At 36.9% G+C, this 19,575-nt stretch overlaps 1 protein-coding gene across 1 annotated transcript in view; it reads left to right on the top strand.

Moving 5' to 3' along the window:
- Positions 1-867: 867 nt before the first annotated feature.
- The window catches only part of ATG3 (autophagy related 3), a 40,718-nt gene continuing 22,010 nt past the window's right edge, over positions 868-19,575 (top strand). The window contains exons 1-5 of the mRNA XM_007947430.2: positions 868-939; positions 4,200-4,241; positions 9,313-9,362; positions 15,710-15,780; positions 18,577-18,684. Of these exons, the coding sequence (XP_007945621.1) occupies positions 868-939; positions 4,200-4,241; positions 9,313-9,362; positions 15,710-15,780; positions 18,577-18,684 (343 nt within the window). The remainder of the gene's footprint in view (positions 940-4,199; positions 4,242-9,312; positions 9,363-15,709; positions 15,781-18,576; positions 18,685-19,575) is intronic.

The raw sequence follows: 19,575 nt of genomic DNA, 5'->3' as shown, positions 1-19,575 counted from the left end.
TTCCTCCCCGGTCAGGAAAGCCCTTTTTACTACACATGCGCAGTAGGGAATTTCGGGCGCGCCCTCCCTTCACACGCACGCGCAATTCTTTGGTTGGGGGGTGCGGTTACCTTGGTCCCTCAGAGGAACTTCTAGTGGAAGAACGTATATCCTATGCCTGGGAAAGTAATTGTCTAGCACCGTGGTAGCAGCAGTAGATTTTAGGGCCCGCACGCAGGAAAACTATGGAAGGGAAAGAAACAAAAAATTCTCTAGCCCCAAGCAACCTATTCCGGAACAGAAAGCCAGATAACGTCTCGATTTGGAAAGAGTGGACTCCCTGAGGCCATTGCGCAGGCGCGTTCAATGTTACGCCTGCGGAGGGAGGGGAGAAATAGGCTGATCTTGCCCCAGCGAAGCCTTTCTCGCGTCACGTGTCGGGAATGTCCTGAGTCACGTGAAGCCCAGGCGGCTGCGGAGCTACGGCAAGAGAGTGAGAAAGAAGGGGAAGCCGGAAGTGGCACGACCGAAGTAAAGGGGGAGAAGACAGTTCCCGAGCGGCAAGGGGTGCGCGTGCGCCCGCTTCTCCCGCCATCTCTCCCCTGGGCCCCGCTGCCCTCCCTTGCGGCCGGGTGACAGCTGGGCCCAGGCCGCCGCGCGCTGCCGTGTGCGCCAATAGCGCGCGCCCAGTCTTCGCTCGAGACGCCGGCCGCCCCTCCCCCTCGTCCTGTCTGTCCCGTCGCGTGCAGTGCCATCGGGTGGCGGCGACCGGGTGCCGATGCAAGGCGGCGGCAGCGGGGACATTTTCTGACTGCCAGGTCCCTGTCCCAGTTCCCCCGGCTGCCTTTCCCACTCCATCGCGGGGCCGGCCGCTATTCCGGCCCCAGGATGCAGAATGTGATTAATACGGTGAAGGGAAAAGCACTGGAAGTGGCTGAGTACCTGACCCCGGTCCTTAAGGTAAGCCGGGCTGAGCTTGCCAGGGTCTGTCAGACACACGTTCAAGTCTGCAAGGACCGAGTACCAGTCGCCCGAATGGTCACCGTGTTTTCCGGCTGGCAGGGGTGTAGGAAGTGGTAGGGGTGGAACACAGAAGAAGGTGCAGACCCTACCCGTTGTCTAACTCAGCAGTCCTTTAGGGCTTTTTGGCTCCTAAGGGGTCAACTTTTAGCGACGCTGTATGCGTGCGTCTTTCTCCACTCGTCAGAATTCAGTGCGTCTGGGTACCTTGGGATGGAAGGTGGTTGGTTGCTAAGTAGATTTAAGAACGTAAAATAATATTCGAAGTCGTTTAAACTTTGGAAACGAGGATTTTTGTTATTTTTTTTTAAATGAAATCAGCATTTGGTCCTAAAATGACATGTGTTACTTTTTTCTTCCAACTTTCTTGGAAAGTCTTTTATAGTTAAAAGTGAAGTATGAAATAGGTTGCGACTGATGTCCCAATTTAAGTTTTGGAGGAATAAAGTGAAATTTGCATCATTATCTCGTTTAGTATCTTTAGCTAAGAAGGAAAAACTTACCTCCTTCAAGCTTTTAAAATAGTCACGATTAGTTGTTGAACTTGCTGAAGTGATATTAAGGAATAGCTTGACTCTGGTGTGTGTGTATACACACACATACATTGTACATTGGCACTAATGCAGTACTTTTAAAGTAAAAATTAAGACACAAATTTTCTTGCAGTGTTCAAAAATAATTTCTAGAAGTGCATTCACATATTTGTTTAATAACTCAGACCGTTTTGTAGGGTTTGTTTTTCTTTTTGAAGAGCAAGGGATAGAAATGTGTGGCAAATTTTTGTTTCCTTTTTTGCATTTCAGTTTTTAAACTATACAAATATTACTATGGAAATAAAATATTCTTGGAAATATTTGGCTTTCTTTATTCAAGAATTTATGCTGGTATGCTAAGAAAAAAGTGGACAGTTTTACTCCCTTTCTAATACAAAGGGGAATGCTAGGTCTGTTCTTTTGTATACTTCTGAGACTGACTTTAAAATTATACTCTATTGGACCAAGTTAAAAGAAAAAAAAATCAGGAAAGTTTATAAGAATTTCCAACTTTTGCACTGCTTATATTTGTTTATTGCAAAACTCATCTTGATTCATATTACCCAGTTGGCTATTTAAAGTTGAAAATAATTTTGACTTGAATCAAATACTTTCTCTGTATATGTTTTATCTTTTCAGAAAAGCATGTTAACCTAGGTATACTACATTTAAATAATATCAAGTGTTATCCTTCTTAGTTTCAGGAAGAGAGGAGCAAGAGGAGAGGGGGAAGGTTGAATTGGAAAAGAAGATGTTAGCTTGTCAGTAATAAGGAGAGCGATATTCATGACCCTTTACTTCTCCCTCTGTGGAAACTCTTAGCTTACAGAGAGAATCCTTGTAGTTTTCTACTAGAAATGGGAAAGCAAGGAGGTAAACACAATAGTCAGGAAAGAAATAATGGTGTCTTAAAAAAAAAAAAGTCGGGGCCGACTCGACGGCACATAAATAACAACAACAACAAAAAAAGAACACCAAACTCATAGCGACCCCTCCTTGGGTTTCTGAGCTGGTATCACTATGGAAGTAGATTGCCCAACCTTCCTTCTGTGGAGTGGCTGGTGGATTTGAACCACCAGCCTTCTGGTTAGCTGTCAAGTGCCTTAGGCCCTAGCAAGTAAAAATAAAGAAAACTAATTATTTGTTTGGAAGACATACTTGAAGTTAAAACCAAAGTCTTTAGGGATCAAGCTCTGCATGATCCCTCTAGTCCCCACTCTTACCTTGTTAAACCATGCTCATAACTTTTGTATTACTGTCAAACAGGCTGTTGCCTCAGAACCTTTGCTCTTCCCTTTGCTGAAAGGCTCTTCCCACAGACCTTCTCTGGCTTGTTACTTTCTTTAAGATTTCTTCTCGAATGCCACTTTGTCAGTGAAATCTTTCTTCTGCTATCCTATTTTAAAAAGCCATCTCTATTCCTTCCCCCATTCCTCTCTGCTTCATTTTTCTTAATGATGTTCATTACCATTTGGCATACTTTGTTTTGTTTGTTGTGTTTTTCCCTCCACTAGAGCTTAAACAACTTGTTCAAACCAAATTAACCTTACTGCCCTCAAGTCAATTCTGGCTCCTGGCAATCCCTCCTTGGGTTTCAGAGGGAGGAGTAGCTGGTAAATTTGAACTGTCAGCCTTGTGGTTAATGTCAAATGCCTTAGGCACTTAGTAGGCCACCAGAGCTACTTCTTAGGATAAGGATAATTTTGGTCTGTTTTATTTATTGCTGTATCCCCAGTGCCTGGAACAGTCCCTTACACATAACTGATCCTCAATAAACATTTGTTGAAAGAATGATTTTCTTGAGTGAATCTTTTCATTTTGTAGACTCTACCATAAAATCTTAAATATAACAAAAATTAGAAAACAATTAGTAAAATAACATCTTTGCTTTACAGGAGAGAATATAATATCCATATCTTGGGTAGAGATGAGAATAATAGGAAAGTGCTAAATGATTTCTAGTTTGGTTTCTAATACTACTCAATTTAAATAAGACATTGGCTGAACTGTACTGTGTCTAAACATCTTAAAGACATGTTTACTGTGTTGTAAAATAAAGACAGTTGGTCATCTTCAGACTTACTGTAAGGCTTCACGTTTGTATATACCTTTGCATGCTTCTCCTGAGAACTTGCCCTATTATTAAGAAAAAAAAAAAAAAAAAAAACTCACTGATGTCAAGTCGATTATGACTCATAGCGACCCCTCCTTGGGATTCCAGCGTGGTATCTCTACAGAAGCAGCTCTGATAGCATAGTGCCTAAGGCATTTGATTGCTAACCAGAAGGCTCGTGGTTCAAACCCACCAGCCACTTCTCAGGAGGAAGATTGGGCGATCTCCCTCCGTAGTGATACCGCCTCAGAAACCCAAGGAGGGGTTGCTATGAGTTGGATCTGCCTCAATGAAAGTGAGTTTGGTATATCTACAGAAGTAGATTACCCAGTCTTCTGTTACAGCATGGATTTTATTGTAATTATTTTCATGTCAGTTTCATCCATTTCACATGCATGTTCCTTCAGGTCAAATACAAGGGTTACATTCTTTTTTTTCCCCCCTTATATCTGCTTCATTGCCTGGAGAGTGCTAGGCAAAAAGTTGCCCCACAAATGTTTTTTAATTAAAAAGTGCAAGTTCATAACACATTCTTTTATTCTGTCTGCTTTTAGGAATCAAAGTTTAAGGAAACAGGTGTTATCACCCCAGAGGAGGTAAGTGTTGAATTGAAAAGATTTTGAAGCTTTTATGTTTAGAGGAACAATTATTATCTTAAATTCAGTGGTTTTTTTTGCTTTGTAAGAAAACATTTTGAACTGTAAGCTTGCTTTGAGTAAAGTTGAATTCTATTGACTATTTAATGGAATTTCATATATTGTTCTACTTCCTGTAGAAGAGAAGGAGATGTTACTTCCCTCTTAATTTGCCACTTCTCGTATTTCTCTGTACTTCCTCTTTATTTAGAAATAGGAGTTGGGGAGATGACAAAGATCCTATGGGCACTTACTCTTCACTCATATTTGTGCATGTTAACCTGTGCAGTAGGCTATGTGGTGTTCGCTGTCTTGGCTCTGTTTGCATCATATATGGGTTTTTAATGCTTTTCGTTTGGAAAGTTCCTTCACTACTTGGGCATTAAGTTATGTCTTAGTATTCAGTTTACATATAAGTTTATTGCAGCGTTGTTGTTGTTGTTGTTATGTGCTGTCGAGTCAAACCTGACTCATAGTGACCCCTCCTTGGGTTTCCGAGGCAGTATCACTACGGAAGTAGGATTGCCCAACCTTCCTTCCGAGGAGTGGCTGGTGGGTTTGAACCGCCAGCCGTCTGGTTAGCAGGCAAGTGTCTTAGCCACTATGCTACCAAAGCATACTTAACACTAATTCTTTACCATCATTCTTTGGCTTTTTCTACTAACTAGGGTATGTTGAAACTGCTTACTGTTGATAGTAATGACCATTTTACAAGCCAGTTGTATTTTTTTTTTTTTTTAACTTTCAACATAAAGGTATATATATAAAGAGTTCTCTCTCATTAGATAATTTGATTTTGTTTTCCATGAAGTAGTGAAAAGAGAAGCTAAAAATTCCTTTTAGAATCCAGATTATAAACAGTTATGGTTGTGTCAGATTATGTTCTAACAAATGGCACAGAATTTATTTGAGCTGATATTCAACTGTCACTGAAAACATCACTCATTGGCAATAGAACTTAATCCATCGTTTTGAAAGAAAAATTTTGGAATGAAGCATGTTATATGATCTGATTACTGCTGTAAATTCTAAGACCTCAAGTCAGAGAATTAACTGGTTTTTCAATTTGTAATTGTGATGGTTCCTATATAATCTCTAATCCTGGTGAATTCTAAGAATGATGTGCTGGCCTGATCTTTTATCTGAAATTCTATTTATTTTTAGTGAAGACACATAATAGTGTAGAAAGAACCTAGGAGACTTACCTTTAGACCAGTTTCTCTAATTTCTCCTACTCTCGCTCAGGCAAATCAGTTAAGCAGTCTCGGCCTAGGCCTCCATTTTCTTATCCATAAAATGAGAGATTTTAGCGAGACATTCTGTAAAGGACCCATTCAGCTTACCATAGTTACCTACTGCTCCTATACTACAAATACCACAAGTGGTTGTCTTTAAAGAACAGAAATTTATTTTTTTCAGTTTTGGAGGCTCAGAGTCCAAATCAGAGTCACTGCCATATTGATGCCATTCTTGTCAGTAGCCCTGGACATTTTTCATTCCTTGACTTGTAGATAAAGCGCTGTGGTGGCATAGTGGCAAGGCATTTGACTGCTAACTGGAAGTTTGGCAGTTCAAACCCACTAGCTGCTTTACAGAAGAAAGATGGGGCAATCTACTTCTGTAAAGATTTACCACCTTGGAAACCTGATAGGATTCACTGTAAGTTGGAGTTGACTTGATGGCAGTGAGTTGGGTTTTGGTTTTTTGACTTGTAGATGGTCTTCACCTGGTATGTCTTTCCCAGTAAGTGCTTGCTGATCTCTATGCTTATGTTGCTCTTTATGCAACTCAGAAGTTAGAGATTTAAGATCCACCCTTAACTGTTAATGACCTCAACTGATTGATTAAATTACATTATGGAATGTAATTACAGTATATTAGATTGCATCCACTGAAATGTTCTTACTTGCCATCAAGTTGGTTCCAAATCATAGTGACCTATGGACAACAGAACATTGCCCACTCCTGCACTTTCCCCACAATTTTGTTACTATACTTGAGCCCATTGTTGTGGTCACTATGTCAGTCTATCTCATTGAAGGTCTTCCTCTTTTTTGCTGACCTGCTACTTTACCAAGCATAATATCTTTCTCCAGAGACAGATCTTTCCTGATTACATGTCCAGAATACATGAGTTGAAGTTTTACCATCTTTGCTTCTAAGAAACTTTCTGGCTGTAGTTCTTCCAAGATAGGTTTGTTTGTCCTTAGGTAGTCCTTGGTTTATTCTTTACCAATGCCATAATTCAAAGGCATCAATACATCTTTGGTCTTCCTTATTTGTTATCCAGCTTTCACATGCGTATGCAGCAATTGCAAATACCATGACTTGGGTCAGTGGCACCTTAGTCTTCAAAGTGACGTCTTTGTTTTTTAACACTTTAAAGAGGTCTTTTGCAATAGATTTGCCCAATCAACACGGTCATTTTTCTTCTCCCTGGGTGTTTATTATGGATCCAAGTAAAATGAAATCCTTAACAAGTGTAGGGAAAAGGAGTCCAACACATATTTTGGAGAGACACAATACAATCCATAACACTACTTTAGGCTTCATGAATGTAATACGTTGAGTGCCAAATAAAACTAAGATTTGATCTCAAAGATGCCATTAAAATTCATGCCACACAAAGCTGTGATTTAGATGACTCTTGAAACTAATCTAAAATCAAAAGCAGAGATGAAAGTGTTTTGTTCTTTTTGTATGCTTTGGCTTTATCTCCTCTTTATGGAAATGACTATTTGGTAAATAAGTAGTTAGAATTAGAGATGCAAGTGTGGTCATCAGATAGGATTAAGTTAACTGTTTTAGCTTAAACCTATAATTTTGACATTTATCTTCTAACTTAGAATAACTGTTAAACCGAATTGGTTTATGAAATTTCCCTTTTTTTAAAAAATCCAAGACAAAACCAGCCTGATTGGGAACAAAGTACGTAATTTTGCATTGAGGTAGAGCCCCATTATAGGATTTGAGTTAGCTTAGATGATCTTCCTCAAATCCTATAATGGGGCTGTATCTCAATCCAGAATTATGTTCTTGGTTCCCATCTTGGAGGAGGAAAATGGGAAGTACCGTTTGCTTTGTGTAAATATGATATTGAGTTGATTTATTTCTTAGCGCCTTTTCTGTTTCTGAACTTATGACTGTTAGCTTCCAGCTGTCTGAGTTTTCAGCTGTATGGAAGCCTTGTGTTTAAAAAGAGGGCAAACATTAATATTGTATTGTCTAGCTAAAAATAATGTTGCATGTGTGTATGACTTGATTAAGTAGTGTACAATAAATAGAAGATAGCTTGAGAAATTAAATTGCTCACCAAAGGGTTACCATCAATTTTATCGTGTTGAAAGTATTCAGTATTGTATATTGATCATAAATTGCGTGAGACGATGTTTAATTACTAAGAAAAAGCTATTGTAAGCAATATTGATGTAAAAATTTGATTTTATGTCTGTCTTATAGTTCATTTGAACATATGAAGCAAGTAGTAATGGTCATTATTAATGAGAACAGATGTACACATGTAGTAATTACCACTGCATTTCCATTTCTTACAGTTTGTCCTTACCTTCTAGTGTTTTTGTTATTTATTTATTTTTTTTATAGATGCTACAATAAGGACCATGGGAAAAATTATTAGAATCTTCTGACTTCAAGGCAGTATCATTAACTTCAAAGAGTTTTTCATTTTTAATTTGTTGCTGTGCTTCGATTTTGTTAGATTAATACTCTTTTGATGGTGATAAATTAGTTCCTGGTAACCCTGTGAATGTAGCATCTGATTACAGTAGTCCCAAAACACTAAAACTTGAGAAGAATGTTTTTGTGTTGTACTTTGGTAAAGACCTCACCATTTTAAATAATAAAAAGATTTATTAAAAGAACAAGCATTTATAAACTTGCTGTTGGGAATACTAATTACATTGTGATACTGTTAGTTCTTAGGAGAATTTTACTTTCTGAAATTAAAGTATTTTATATATATATATATATATATATATACACACACACACACACACACACACTTTTCTCAGGCATTAGAAGGTTTAAAAATTGCAACTTTTTTGCTATGGAAAAAGACCATGAGCAAACAAAATGAGGGTTTAAATTAGAGCTGTTATGAAATGGAAGTAATTGGGAAAGTATGTGTGCACATTACTTAAGTTGGGACATTGCAAATTATGCTTAACAGACTTTTGTTTTTAGCTCTCAAGAATAAGTAGGATTTCTGTCCTCCAGTAAGGTTAGCTCCCGTCTAAACTGGAAATTCTCAAAAGGTGAAACTATTCCTCCCTGAGTCTTTTTTTTTTTTTTTCCCCCCTTGCTGGAGAAAAACAAGTGTGTAGTAATCAGCCTGCTGAGAAAGTGAAAGGTTTGTTAGTGGATTCAGTTTCTTAATTAACTAAGGATTTTCAAAGTCATTCCAAATGCTTCTATCTTTTTCTCATTCTTTGGCACTTTCTGTTTTCAATGATTCATTTAAGAGTGTGAAAAAAAACTTTAAGAATTGGCCATTATATAAATTAAGGGGGGAAAAAAGGAGGAAGAAGCAGCGTGCTCTGTGATGTAATAAACTAGTTTTACAGCATAGGCTGGTATATATTTAGCAACTTTCTTCCGAGGTTTTTATTCAGTTTTCAACCAGTAGCAAAAACTGTTTTTATTTTTTACTTATCCTTGAAATGGTTATTGACATTTTAAATCCTGTTGCCTTTCCTTTATTCATTTAATGATACTGTGTGCTTTAGCATTATTTAACTGAATGATGAGAATTGGAGTTTTAAATAATAGCAGTCAGTGTTTTTTCCTTCCCAAGTTTATTTGAATTTTTATGGATGTTAAAAAGTTGTAGTCTTAATAGTAATCAAAAATAAGTTTTCAGACAAGTAGAGAAGGTCTAGTGCTATTTGCATTTTAATTTTATGTCTGATACCAAAATTATGCAGGGTGATCACTTAGGTATTTTATCACTCTACATTCAATGATACTTAATTTTTCTTTTTCTCTCTTCATATTGTTTCTAAATCCTGAGTAGTTTGTGGCAGCTGGAGATCACTTAGTCCACCACTGTCCAACATGGCAATGGTAAGTAAGTTTCAGTGAAGAATAAAAAATTAGGTAAAAAGCTATTTGTTCAAAATTATGGCAGTTAGGATTGGTGAATGAACGTTAAAATGATCAGTTTCACCCTCTTTTGTTAGATTTTTATATTAAATAGTGCCCTCGTGATCCTAAAGTAAAATAAGGGTGGAAAAAGTGGATATTATTTTGTTTTGGTCTGTTAGCAAAAAAGATGGATGTTTTTGAGATAAATCCCTTAACTTCCTTTATTGGTATTTCTTTTCTTTCCAGTGTCTAGGCCTGATCTTTGGTGGTTCTTTAAAAAATAATGTTCGGAAGATTAATAAATTTGATCAGCTCGTTTTTTTCAAATTGGCAATATTTATTGAATATTTTTAAACTGCTAGACCCTGCATAAACTGTCACTAATAATTGGAGAGAGATTCCCAGAGGCTTACATTCTTTAAAACATAAGACATGAACATTTTCAATTGCAAATCAAAAGCAATGTCTTTAATTAGGAATTAGCTCCAAAATTAAAAGGGTCACGATTATTAAAGTCTTAACTGTAAACCTGCTTATAAAAAACTTGAAGTTTTTATTTTCTTCATTAACTTTTTTTGTTGTTATTACAGAAGTAATTGAAATAAGTTAGCAGTTCTTACAACACGTATTTTAAAATATTTTGAATAATAACAGTGTTTTAAAAGAAATATGGTTTCATTGCTTTCAGATACTTAGGATAAAATTGCCTGACAATTACTGAAAAGAGATCCCAATACTGACAGCACTCTTAATTAGGTTAGAATTGTTGGCGTAATCACTTTATTTGGATACAGGTGCTTCAGTCTTTGTTACATACTCCCCTCCCTGTCGTGAACTTTTTAGGGGCAGAGATCCTAGAATTGAGGTTCTAATTGATAATGTTTTTAGATAGCTATCTCTTAGAGCACTTAAGTAATTAAAGGAGCTCTGGTAACCTAGTGCCTAAGGCACTTGACTGCTAACCAGAGGCTGGTGGTTCAAACCCACCAGCCACTCCTCAGAAGGAAGGTTGGGCTATCTACTTCTGTGGTGATACTGCCTCGGAAACCCAAGGACGGGTCCGACTCGACGGCACATAACAACAACAATAAGTAATTAAAATATTTTAAACCAGAATTGGTGTTCTTTTCCCCTTATAGTCTATTTTATTTTCCTTAGTTTTTATATTTAACATATACCCAAGACCGTTCTCACTGCTTTATATCAATTGCTTTGCATTTTCTAGGGTATTGGTTTTTATGGATTCAATAACAGCCAAAAGTTAGGTTCATTTATTTTCACATCCTTTTATTGCCCCCATATTGCATTTCTGTTCCATATTTAAAATTGAATTCATGCCATAGAAGCTCTCTGGTTTAGTGAGGTTGGTTGACTTTTTTCATCCTCTTTCTTAACTATGTTAATAATGTGTTTACTAAGTTTTGATCTGTAATTTAGATATATTTCAACAGGTTATAAAACTTAGCATATTCATTTTGTAAAAAGAACTAATTTACGATTTTCTTCAACATGATAGATTTGTTTCTTTATTCATGTTTTTTTGCTATAGCCCTTAATTAGTTTAGGTATTGATTTATGGCATTATTATAGGGGTTTGTATTTATGGGGAGGATCTTTTTCTTTTAGCAGATATTGGTGGTTTATGGTTCCTCTTTATCAATTGTGAGGGTTGAAATAATACTGTAATTGAAGACTCAATTATATCCTACTCCAATGTCTATACTTCTGGGGTTTCTAGGTCTAAAGGAATAATATATTTTAAATTAGTTCTAGAAATAGGTTATTGCAATGCTATACCTTCCTATGTACAAACTCCGAGAATCCCATGGAGTGTTCTTCTCTCAGTACTTGTGGCATTTGCCATGATCTTGTTGAATCTGATACTTGGGAATGGTCTTGAGAAGGCAAGAGGGCTGCCAAATGATATTGGAGTACTTCCTGGTTTTATCTTGTGCTTAAAAACTTATGGTCTGAAGTTTAAAAGGGCACCGGAGTTCCAGATTTATGCTTATATATTTCTGACTGCCACCAGATGCCATCCTAGCTCTAGCAGGTTCCAATAAATAACCCACAGAAAAATCTTTGAATGAATTCTTCCTGAGGGATTTTAGTGTATCCTATAAAAATTGGAAGGGTTATAATGGGCTCTGACCTACAGAGGGGAGTAGTGCTCCAAAGCAGGAACCTTGGAGTCTTTTGGCATGATCCTGTTCCACCTTCTGGTTTGGTGACAGTGGGCAATTTGACCTGCTTAAGCTTTTATTTTTTTGTGTTAGGTGCAATCAAGTTGCTTCCGACTCACAGTGACCCTGTGTATAACAGAATGAAACATTGCCCAGTCTTAGACCATCCTCACGATCATTACCATGCTTGAGCCCACTGTTGCAACTACCATGTCACCCATTTTGTTGAAGATGTTTCTTTTTTTCACTGACCATCTACTTCACCAAGCATGATGTCCTTCCAGGAACTGGTCCATCCTAATAACGTATCTACAGTACTTGAGATGAAGTCTCACCATCCTTGCTTTTAAGGAGTATACTAGCTATACTTCTTCCAAGACAGATTTGTTTGTTTTCTGGCATTCCATGGTAATATTCTTTGCCAACACTAATTCAGAGGCATCAGTTCTTTGGCCTTTGTTTTGGTTCTCTAGTGCTGCTATAACAGACATACCACCAGTGTATAGCTTTAACAAACAGGGATTTATTCTCTAACAGTTCAGGAGGCTAGAAGTCAAAATTCAGAGAGCTAGCTCTAGGGTCTGGGTGAAGGCCTCCTTGACCTTGGGCTTCAATTCTGCCTCTTGCTCCCAGCCCACTGAAGCTGGAGGCTTCTCTTAACTCAGGCAGCTGATGGCTCTTGAGGCTGACAAACCCAAAGTTGACAAGTAAAGTGGCACAATCCCAAGATTATCAAGCAACACAACAATCCACTGGTTAAACAGCCCTAAGATCAGCAGACAACATGACAGACCACTGATGACTAGGCCAAATGCAGGATCTAGATGTTCCAAGAAGCTCAGAGACCTTTCTTAAGCTTCCCCTCACATCCTGGAAACCAACCACATCCCTAAGGCAGGACTCAGCTGCTCACAGTAGATTCTACCATGGAATTGATTACCAGTCTCATCATGGGGAATAACTACATCCAGCTGCACCACCACTCAAAGCAGGCCAAGCCAACTTGATATATAAGCTGAACTACCACACCCTGCCTTATTCATTATTCTGACTTTCACATGTGTGTGAGGCTATTGAAGATACCTTGAGTTTGATCAGGCACACCTTAGTCTTCAAAGTGACATCTTTGTTTTTTTAACACTTTAAAGAGGTCTTCTGCAGCACATTTGCCTGGTGCAATATGCTGTTTGATTTCTTAACTGCTGCTTCCATGGGCATTGATTGTGGAACCAAGCAAGATGAAATCCTTGACAACTTCAGTATTTTCTCTGTTTATCATAATGTTGCTTCTCAGTTGTAAGAATTTTTGTTTTCTTTATGTTGAGATGTAATCCATACTGAAGGCTATATTATTCTTTGATCTTCAGCAGAAAAGTGCTTCAACTCCTCTTCACTTGCAGTAAGTAAGGTTGTGTCCTGATGTTGCATTCTTCTTCATGTAGTCCAGCTTCTGGGATTATTTGTTCAGTGTACAGATCCAACAAGAATGGTGAAAGGGTACAAACCTGATGCTCACCTTTCTTAATTTTATTTTTTTATATTTGGGATTCTTTTCAGGAGTTGCAAAAAAAATTACCTGTAGATTCTCCACCTTTCTCTCCCTTTGGCCTTAAGAAAGCATACAGAAACATTTTTGAAATTTTTTTCTAGGAACTATAGAAGTGGAAAATAATTTATGAAATGATAAATATGGGGATGATTACGTAGTTATCGTAAGCCTGTTTGTTTGTTTGTTTTAATACTGAAATTTATACCCTGTTCTTTGATTTTAAGTTGTTATTTGGGTAAATTGGTTTTCCATTCAACAATTCATACACAATTTTGTTTGGTGACATTGATTGCAATCCCCACAATGTAACAGCAATTTTTCTCACTTCCTCCCTATTTTACTATTTATTTTGTCCCTTTTTCCTATTCTTTTCTTCCTTCCCAACTTTATCTCTGGGCAAGTGCTGCCCTTTTGATCTCATATATGGTTGGAGCGTCTAACAAGTGCATACACTCCCTGGTATTATTGTTCACCTTATAGGCCTGTCATTTGACTGAAGGTTGAGCCATGGAGGTGAGTTCGTTTCCAGACTTGAATAGTATCTAAGGACCATAGGCTTAGGGTTTCTACCATTCTCTATCAGACTAGTAAGCCTGGTCTTTTTTGTGGTTCTGAGTTTTGTTCCACATTTTTCATGTACTGTAAAGGGGACCTTTTGTTGTGATCCTTTTCAGAGGTCAACTGGGCACAGTCTAATTCTTGTTTCAGGGCCAGGTGAGCCATGGTTCATACGGTTCATTAGTCTTTTGGACTAATTGTTTCTTTGTGTGTTTGATTTTCTTCGCTCTTCTTTGCGCTGGATGAGATAAGGGCAATAGTTGCCCCTTTGATGGCTGTTCATAAGCTTTTAAGATCCCAGTCACAAAAAAATGTAGGCTGTAGAACATTGTCTTTGTGGTCTTTCTTATGACAATTGACTTTAGTGTCCCCAGAACTATGGTCTTGAGACCTCAGGGCCCATGACTCATTCCCTCAAGGTATTTGGTTATGGCCACAAAGTTTTCGTAACTTTGCCGTCCATATATTCATGGATATATTTGCAGTACATATGAATACGTATATAGAAATATCCTCTGTCAAACCTATATATATTCATGGGTGTAGCCCCATTCACCTCACTCTGTTCAGCTTGTGTGTCTATCTGTGTATACATACATAGATTATTACCACTGTTATTGCTGGGTTGTGTATATAATAGTATTTACCTTTATTGCCTTTAACATGTGTGCTCCTCCTAGTGTCTTCCTTTGCCTTAATCATTTTGTGCTGACCTCTCCCTGATTGTACATTGCCTTTCCTTTCACTCAAATTAATACTCAACTTTCCTGATTTTAAATCATGCAATATCCCCTTGTTCTGTTCAAACAACTGCCTCTTGGTCTGTGTACAGGATCCACATGAGCACAATGAAGTGTTCTGTAATTTGCACTTTTGCAGTTATTCATAATTTGTTATTGTCCACATAGTCAAATGCCTTTGCATAGTCAATGAGACACAGGTAAGAATCTGTTAAATCAACAGCTTTAGTTCACTTAGTATAAAATGGTGATATTAATATTACTTACTTTACGATCATGAGGATTAGATGAATATAATGCATATTAAAGGTCAAATCTTGTAATTTGTAAGTATTCAATAAAAGTTCATTTTTAATCATTATTATTCTCAACATTATCATTTTATGATTCAAAACATCTCTTATCCCTTAGTTCTGACTTTAATACAGCAGTAGGAATAGAATCTTGCCAACAACCGACTTGGTTATATAATGTCATGAAGGTTTTTTCCTTCCTCTTCTTGATCTCAAGATAGCATTATTTTAGGATTAAAAATATGATAAGATTTACACAGTGGGCTACAGTTCACTTAGGGAATAGTATTTTCTTTATTTAAAAACAACCATTATCGTTGTTTATATCGTTCTACCTTATTTAATATTTAATACAAATTCTCTAAGTCTATCTGCATCTCTCAATATATTTCTTTTTAATATGCAAGTTTGGAGCCCATATAGACCTTGTAGTCACTCAGTTAATGGCATCTAGTACTAAAACAAGGAGCTCTGGTAGCATAGTGCCTAAGGCACTTGACTGCTAACCAGAAACCTCAAGGTTCAAACCCACCAGCCACTCCTAGGAAGGAAGGTTGGGCAGTCTACTTCCGTAGTGACAGCACCTCGGAAATCCAAGGAGGAGTCGCTATGAGTCGGATCTGACTGGATGGCACATCACAACAATAGCAGTACTAAAACAGTTTTTATAGGGGTTATGGATTGTGTAATTTTCCGTTGTTATTGTTTTTGAACATTTTTATATGATTTGGGTGAAAGTTTACAGAGCAAATTAGTTTTCCATTTAACAATTTATAGACATTTTGTTTCGTGAAATAGTGTAATCCCTTCCATGTAAGAGCACTCTTCCCACTTTCTCTCCGTGTTTCCTATTTCTTTCCTGCCCCTTCCTGCCTTCTGAGCTTTGTTTTTTGAAGAATGCTGTCCTGGATTTTAAGATTTATATGGGATATTTTTTGTTGCTTATTTGCCTTCTAACTATGTATACTTACTTAGTTTTTGGTGCTTTGCATTGTTTTCAAAGGGCTACAGGGGAAGAATTGAAAGTGAAGGCATACTTACCAACAGGCAAACAATTTTTGGTAACCAAAAACGGTAAGAATTATGTGGTATATATTAGAAAATTTTCCACAGAGTTATATTTGCAGGGGGGCGGAGTAACAAATACCATAATACTTACTAGTCTTAATTTGTGCTTAAGTGTACTTAGAGCTGTGCTTACAGATTCTCTAAGATGAATATTTGGAAATTTAATGAAGCCCTACATTTTCTATTGCTGGAACATTTTTTAAATCCGTTTACTTAATTGACTATCTCCTTTTTTTCTGCCAAAAGATCGAATTGTTTAATTTAATTGTAAGAATAAAAACTGAAAGCACAGAGTTGGGCTTTATCTGATTGGACTTTTTTTGAGGTTAATGTCATAATTTTTAATTTTCTTTACATTTAAATTTTTCATGGAAAATAAAATTTATGCTACTTTTGGTATCTAAAAGGAGCTGTGGTCACGCAGTGCCTAAGGCGTTTGACTGGTAACCAGAAGGTTGGCAGTTCAAACCCACTAGCCGCTCTATGGAAGGAAGATGGGGCAATCTACTTTCGTAAAGATTTACTGCCTTGGAAACCCAAAGGGGGTCACGATAAGTCAGAACTTATCAACTTGATGGTAGTAGGTTTGGTGGGATTTTTTGTTTGGTATCTAAATTCTCCAGCCTAGAGATTTTATTATCATTGTATCATGGAAAGTTTGCTTATAGGCACAAAGAATGTGTTTGAAACAGGCAGTATTATTATTATTATTTTTTTTTTTTTGGCACTTGATGCCTCTATTTTATTAAAAAGTGCTCAGTATTAATTAAATTATTTAAATTCACTTACACTAAGCACTCAATAAGGGAGCTGTGGTAGCGTAGTGGCTAAGGCACTTGACTGCTAACCAGCAGGCTGGTGGTTCAAACCCACCAGCCACTCCTCGGAAGGAAGATGGGGCAATCTACTTCCGTAGTGATACTGCCTCGGAAACCCGAGGAGGGGTCGCTATGAGTCAGGTCTGACTCGACGGCACATAACAAACAACAAGCACTCAATATACCTTGAATACATATAACCATACTCAAAGCATAAGCACTACAATGAATATATAAAATATAAGAATTATATTTTATAGTTTTAATACAAATTATTGGCAGATAAAATTAATAAAGTATTATAAAAAGTTCAACAAAGATTAAAAATAAAAGAACTTTTAAGTAATCAGGAAAAATTTAAAATGAACTATCATTTAATTCTTTAATTGCAGTCTTCAAGAATAAAAGTGTGTCAATAATGTCATAATTAAGTCCCAATCATACTGTTCTGCAAATTTTTTCATCTGTTTGAAGGTTTTCATGCCTCCATATTAGGCAGAGAAATGGAGAGGAGAGTTATTAGCTAACCCAAATATTTTTTACACACCATCATATTCACATAACTGAGACTTTTTGGAACAACTTCATATTTCTTCATAGAGACTAATTTTTCACTGATGGGCATCCGGAGTTTTTGTTTTAATGAAAATGTTATTAATTGAACTTATAGGTCCTTTACTTTCTCATACAGTCACAGAATGACTAGTAAGTATCTGTCGCTGATGCAAGGCAGTACTTTTTTTATGAACTTAATTTGAAAGCAAGATCAAAATGTTTCTATAATCCCTATTTAATCACCAAGATATATTGATTTCTGTTCAAATTCAATGTAAATTTTTCTTTTCCTATGGAGCTCTGGTAGCATAGTGGCTAAAGCACTTGACTGCTAACCAGAAGGCTGGCGGTTCAAACCCACCAGCCACTCCTCGGAAGGAAGGTTGGGCAATCCTACTTCCGTAGTGATACTGCCTTGGAAACCCAAGGAAGGGTCGCTATGAGTCGGGGCCGACTCGACGGCACATAACAACAACAACAACAACAACATAGCATATTTTTTTCTTAGGATTGATAATTGTTATACCTTACTTTGTTAAAAAAAAAAAAAAAAATTCTATAAGATTTGTTGACCCTATATCATGGTGCTTTTACCCTCTAATTTCTTGATTTTAGGCTTATATATCATAATAATACCTGTTAATTTATGCATCTGCTATATGAAAAACTTGGTATCAGTATTACATGAGGAATACCATTCAGCAGTTTAGTAGATGTTAAGATGTTTATCAATTTGTGAATAACTGGAACTTAAATATGAGTTGTGAAGTTCATATAGAAAATTCTTAAGCCTTGCAAATTGGAGGTCACCTCTACCACCCTTGAGTATGGCAGGTGGTGCCACCATGTTCTGGGAGTAAAACCATTAAAATAAAGTGTTATTAATCATAAGCCTGAAGCTGAGCAATGTCACCTCTGGCTTCAGCCTGCTCTTCTTCACAGACCATGTGGGTAAAGGAATAGATGGAGCCCTCTCAGTAGAATACTTTCTCTTATGTTCTGACAAAGCTATTTAGAGAAAGATTAATGTGTCTGAGTAATTAAATGTGTATGGGCTGAATATAACTCTTAAATTAATCACTGTCATTCTAAGTAAAATATAAACCAAACCAAACCAAACTCACTGCCGTCGAGTCGATTCTACCTGGGTTTCCGAGGTAGTATCTCTACAGAGGTAGATTGCTTAATCTTCTTGTCAAGGAGTGGCTGGTGGGTTTGAACCTGCAGCTTTCCAGTTAGCAGTCAAATGCCTTAGGAACTACGCCACCAGAGCTCCCACAAGTAAAATACACTAATACAGAATATATTGATGATACAAATACTATATCTTTATAGAATGTAACTATGAAGAACAAACGTTCTCTTTTATCTAATGCACCTGTGGGTAGCAGATTACGTGCTAGTAACCGCACTTGCCACTTTTTTATAGTGCCATGTTACAAGCGGTGCAAGCAGATGGAATATTCAGATGAATTGGAAGCTATCATTGAAGAAGATGATGGTGATGGGGGATGGGTAGATACGTATCACAACACAGGTAAGATGAGATTAGAATGCTGTATATGCAGGTTAAATTGTTTTAAGCCCTTTTACAATCTTTTTTAACAAACTTGATAAAAAAAAAGAGGCTATATAATATGTTTAGTTTTGTCCCCAGTAAACTTGTATTGGAAAGAAGCAGGGGGATAAGTTGGCAAAAAAAGATAAAAATTAAGTCCTTGGAATATACCAGATTTCTATAATATCTGCTGCTTCAGTTGTACTTTGAAAATATGATCCACATTATTTTTTCTATTTCTAATAAAGAAAAAAGCCAGTCAGAAATACTGATTGTGCATCGTACTTTACCATCATTCCACTGCTGGATTATGAGCTTCTTGAGGATAGGAACCTTGTCACATTTATATTTATTTTACCCAGATAGAGTAACAAAATACCCTGGCATTGAAATGTATTTACTAATCGATTACTGAATGATTATTAAAAGATGTTAAGTATAAGGACTGTAAACTCCATGAAAATAGAGATTGATTGTTAAATTCTTAGTATCTGTTTTAGTGCTTGAAGCAGAAGTTCAATAAATAATTGACTGAATATAAGCCTTTTATTAGTGTATGCCTGTGTAAGTTTTTAAAACCCTGAATACGTTTTTTTATTCCAAATACAGACATTCTGTTTTACCAGGATATTTATATAACAGTGTTAAATGCAAAATATTGCATGCACGTATAGCCAGCTACCATTTATGACTCATTTTAATGAGGGAAATGTATTCTGAGTTTAAATCTCGGTTATTGAAAACAGTTTTTTTCCATCTAAATTGTGAAGACTAGGAGGTATATCTTCAGCAGTAGCAATAGCCAAGTAGCAACCTTCGGACTATTTCATTTCAGAGAAGGTGTGAATTTAGGTATTTTTTTTTTTTTTT

The sequence above is a fragment of the Orycteropus afer genome, unplaced genomic scaffold (genome assembly GCF_000298275.1).
Source record: "Orycteropus afer afer isolate SDZICR_OR568_19922 unplaced genomic scaffold, OryAfe1.0 scaffold00184, whole genome shotgun sequence".
NCBI classification, from domain to species: domain Eukaryota; kingdom Metazoa; phylum Chordata; class Mammalia; order Tubulidentata; family Orycteropodidae; genus Orycteropus; species Orycteropus afer.
This window is presented reverse-complemented; position numbering and strand designations above follow the sequence as displayed.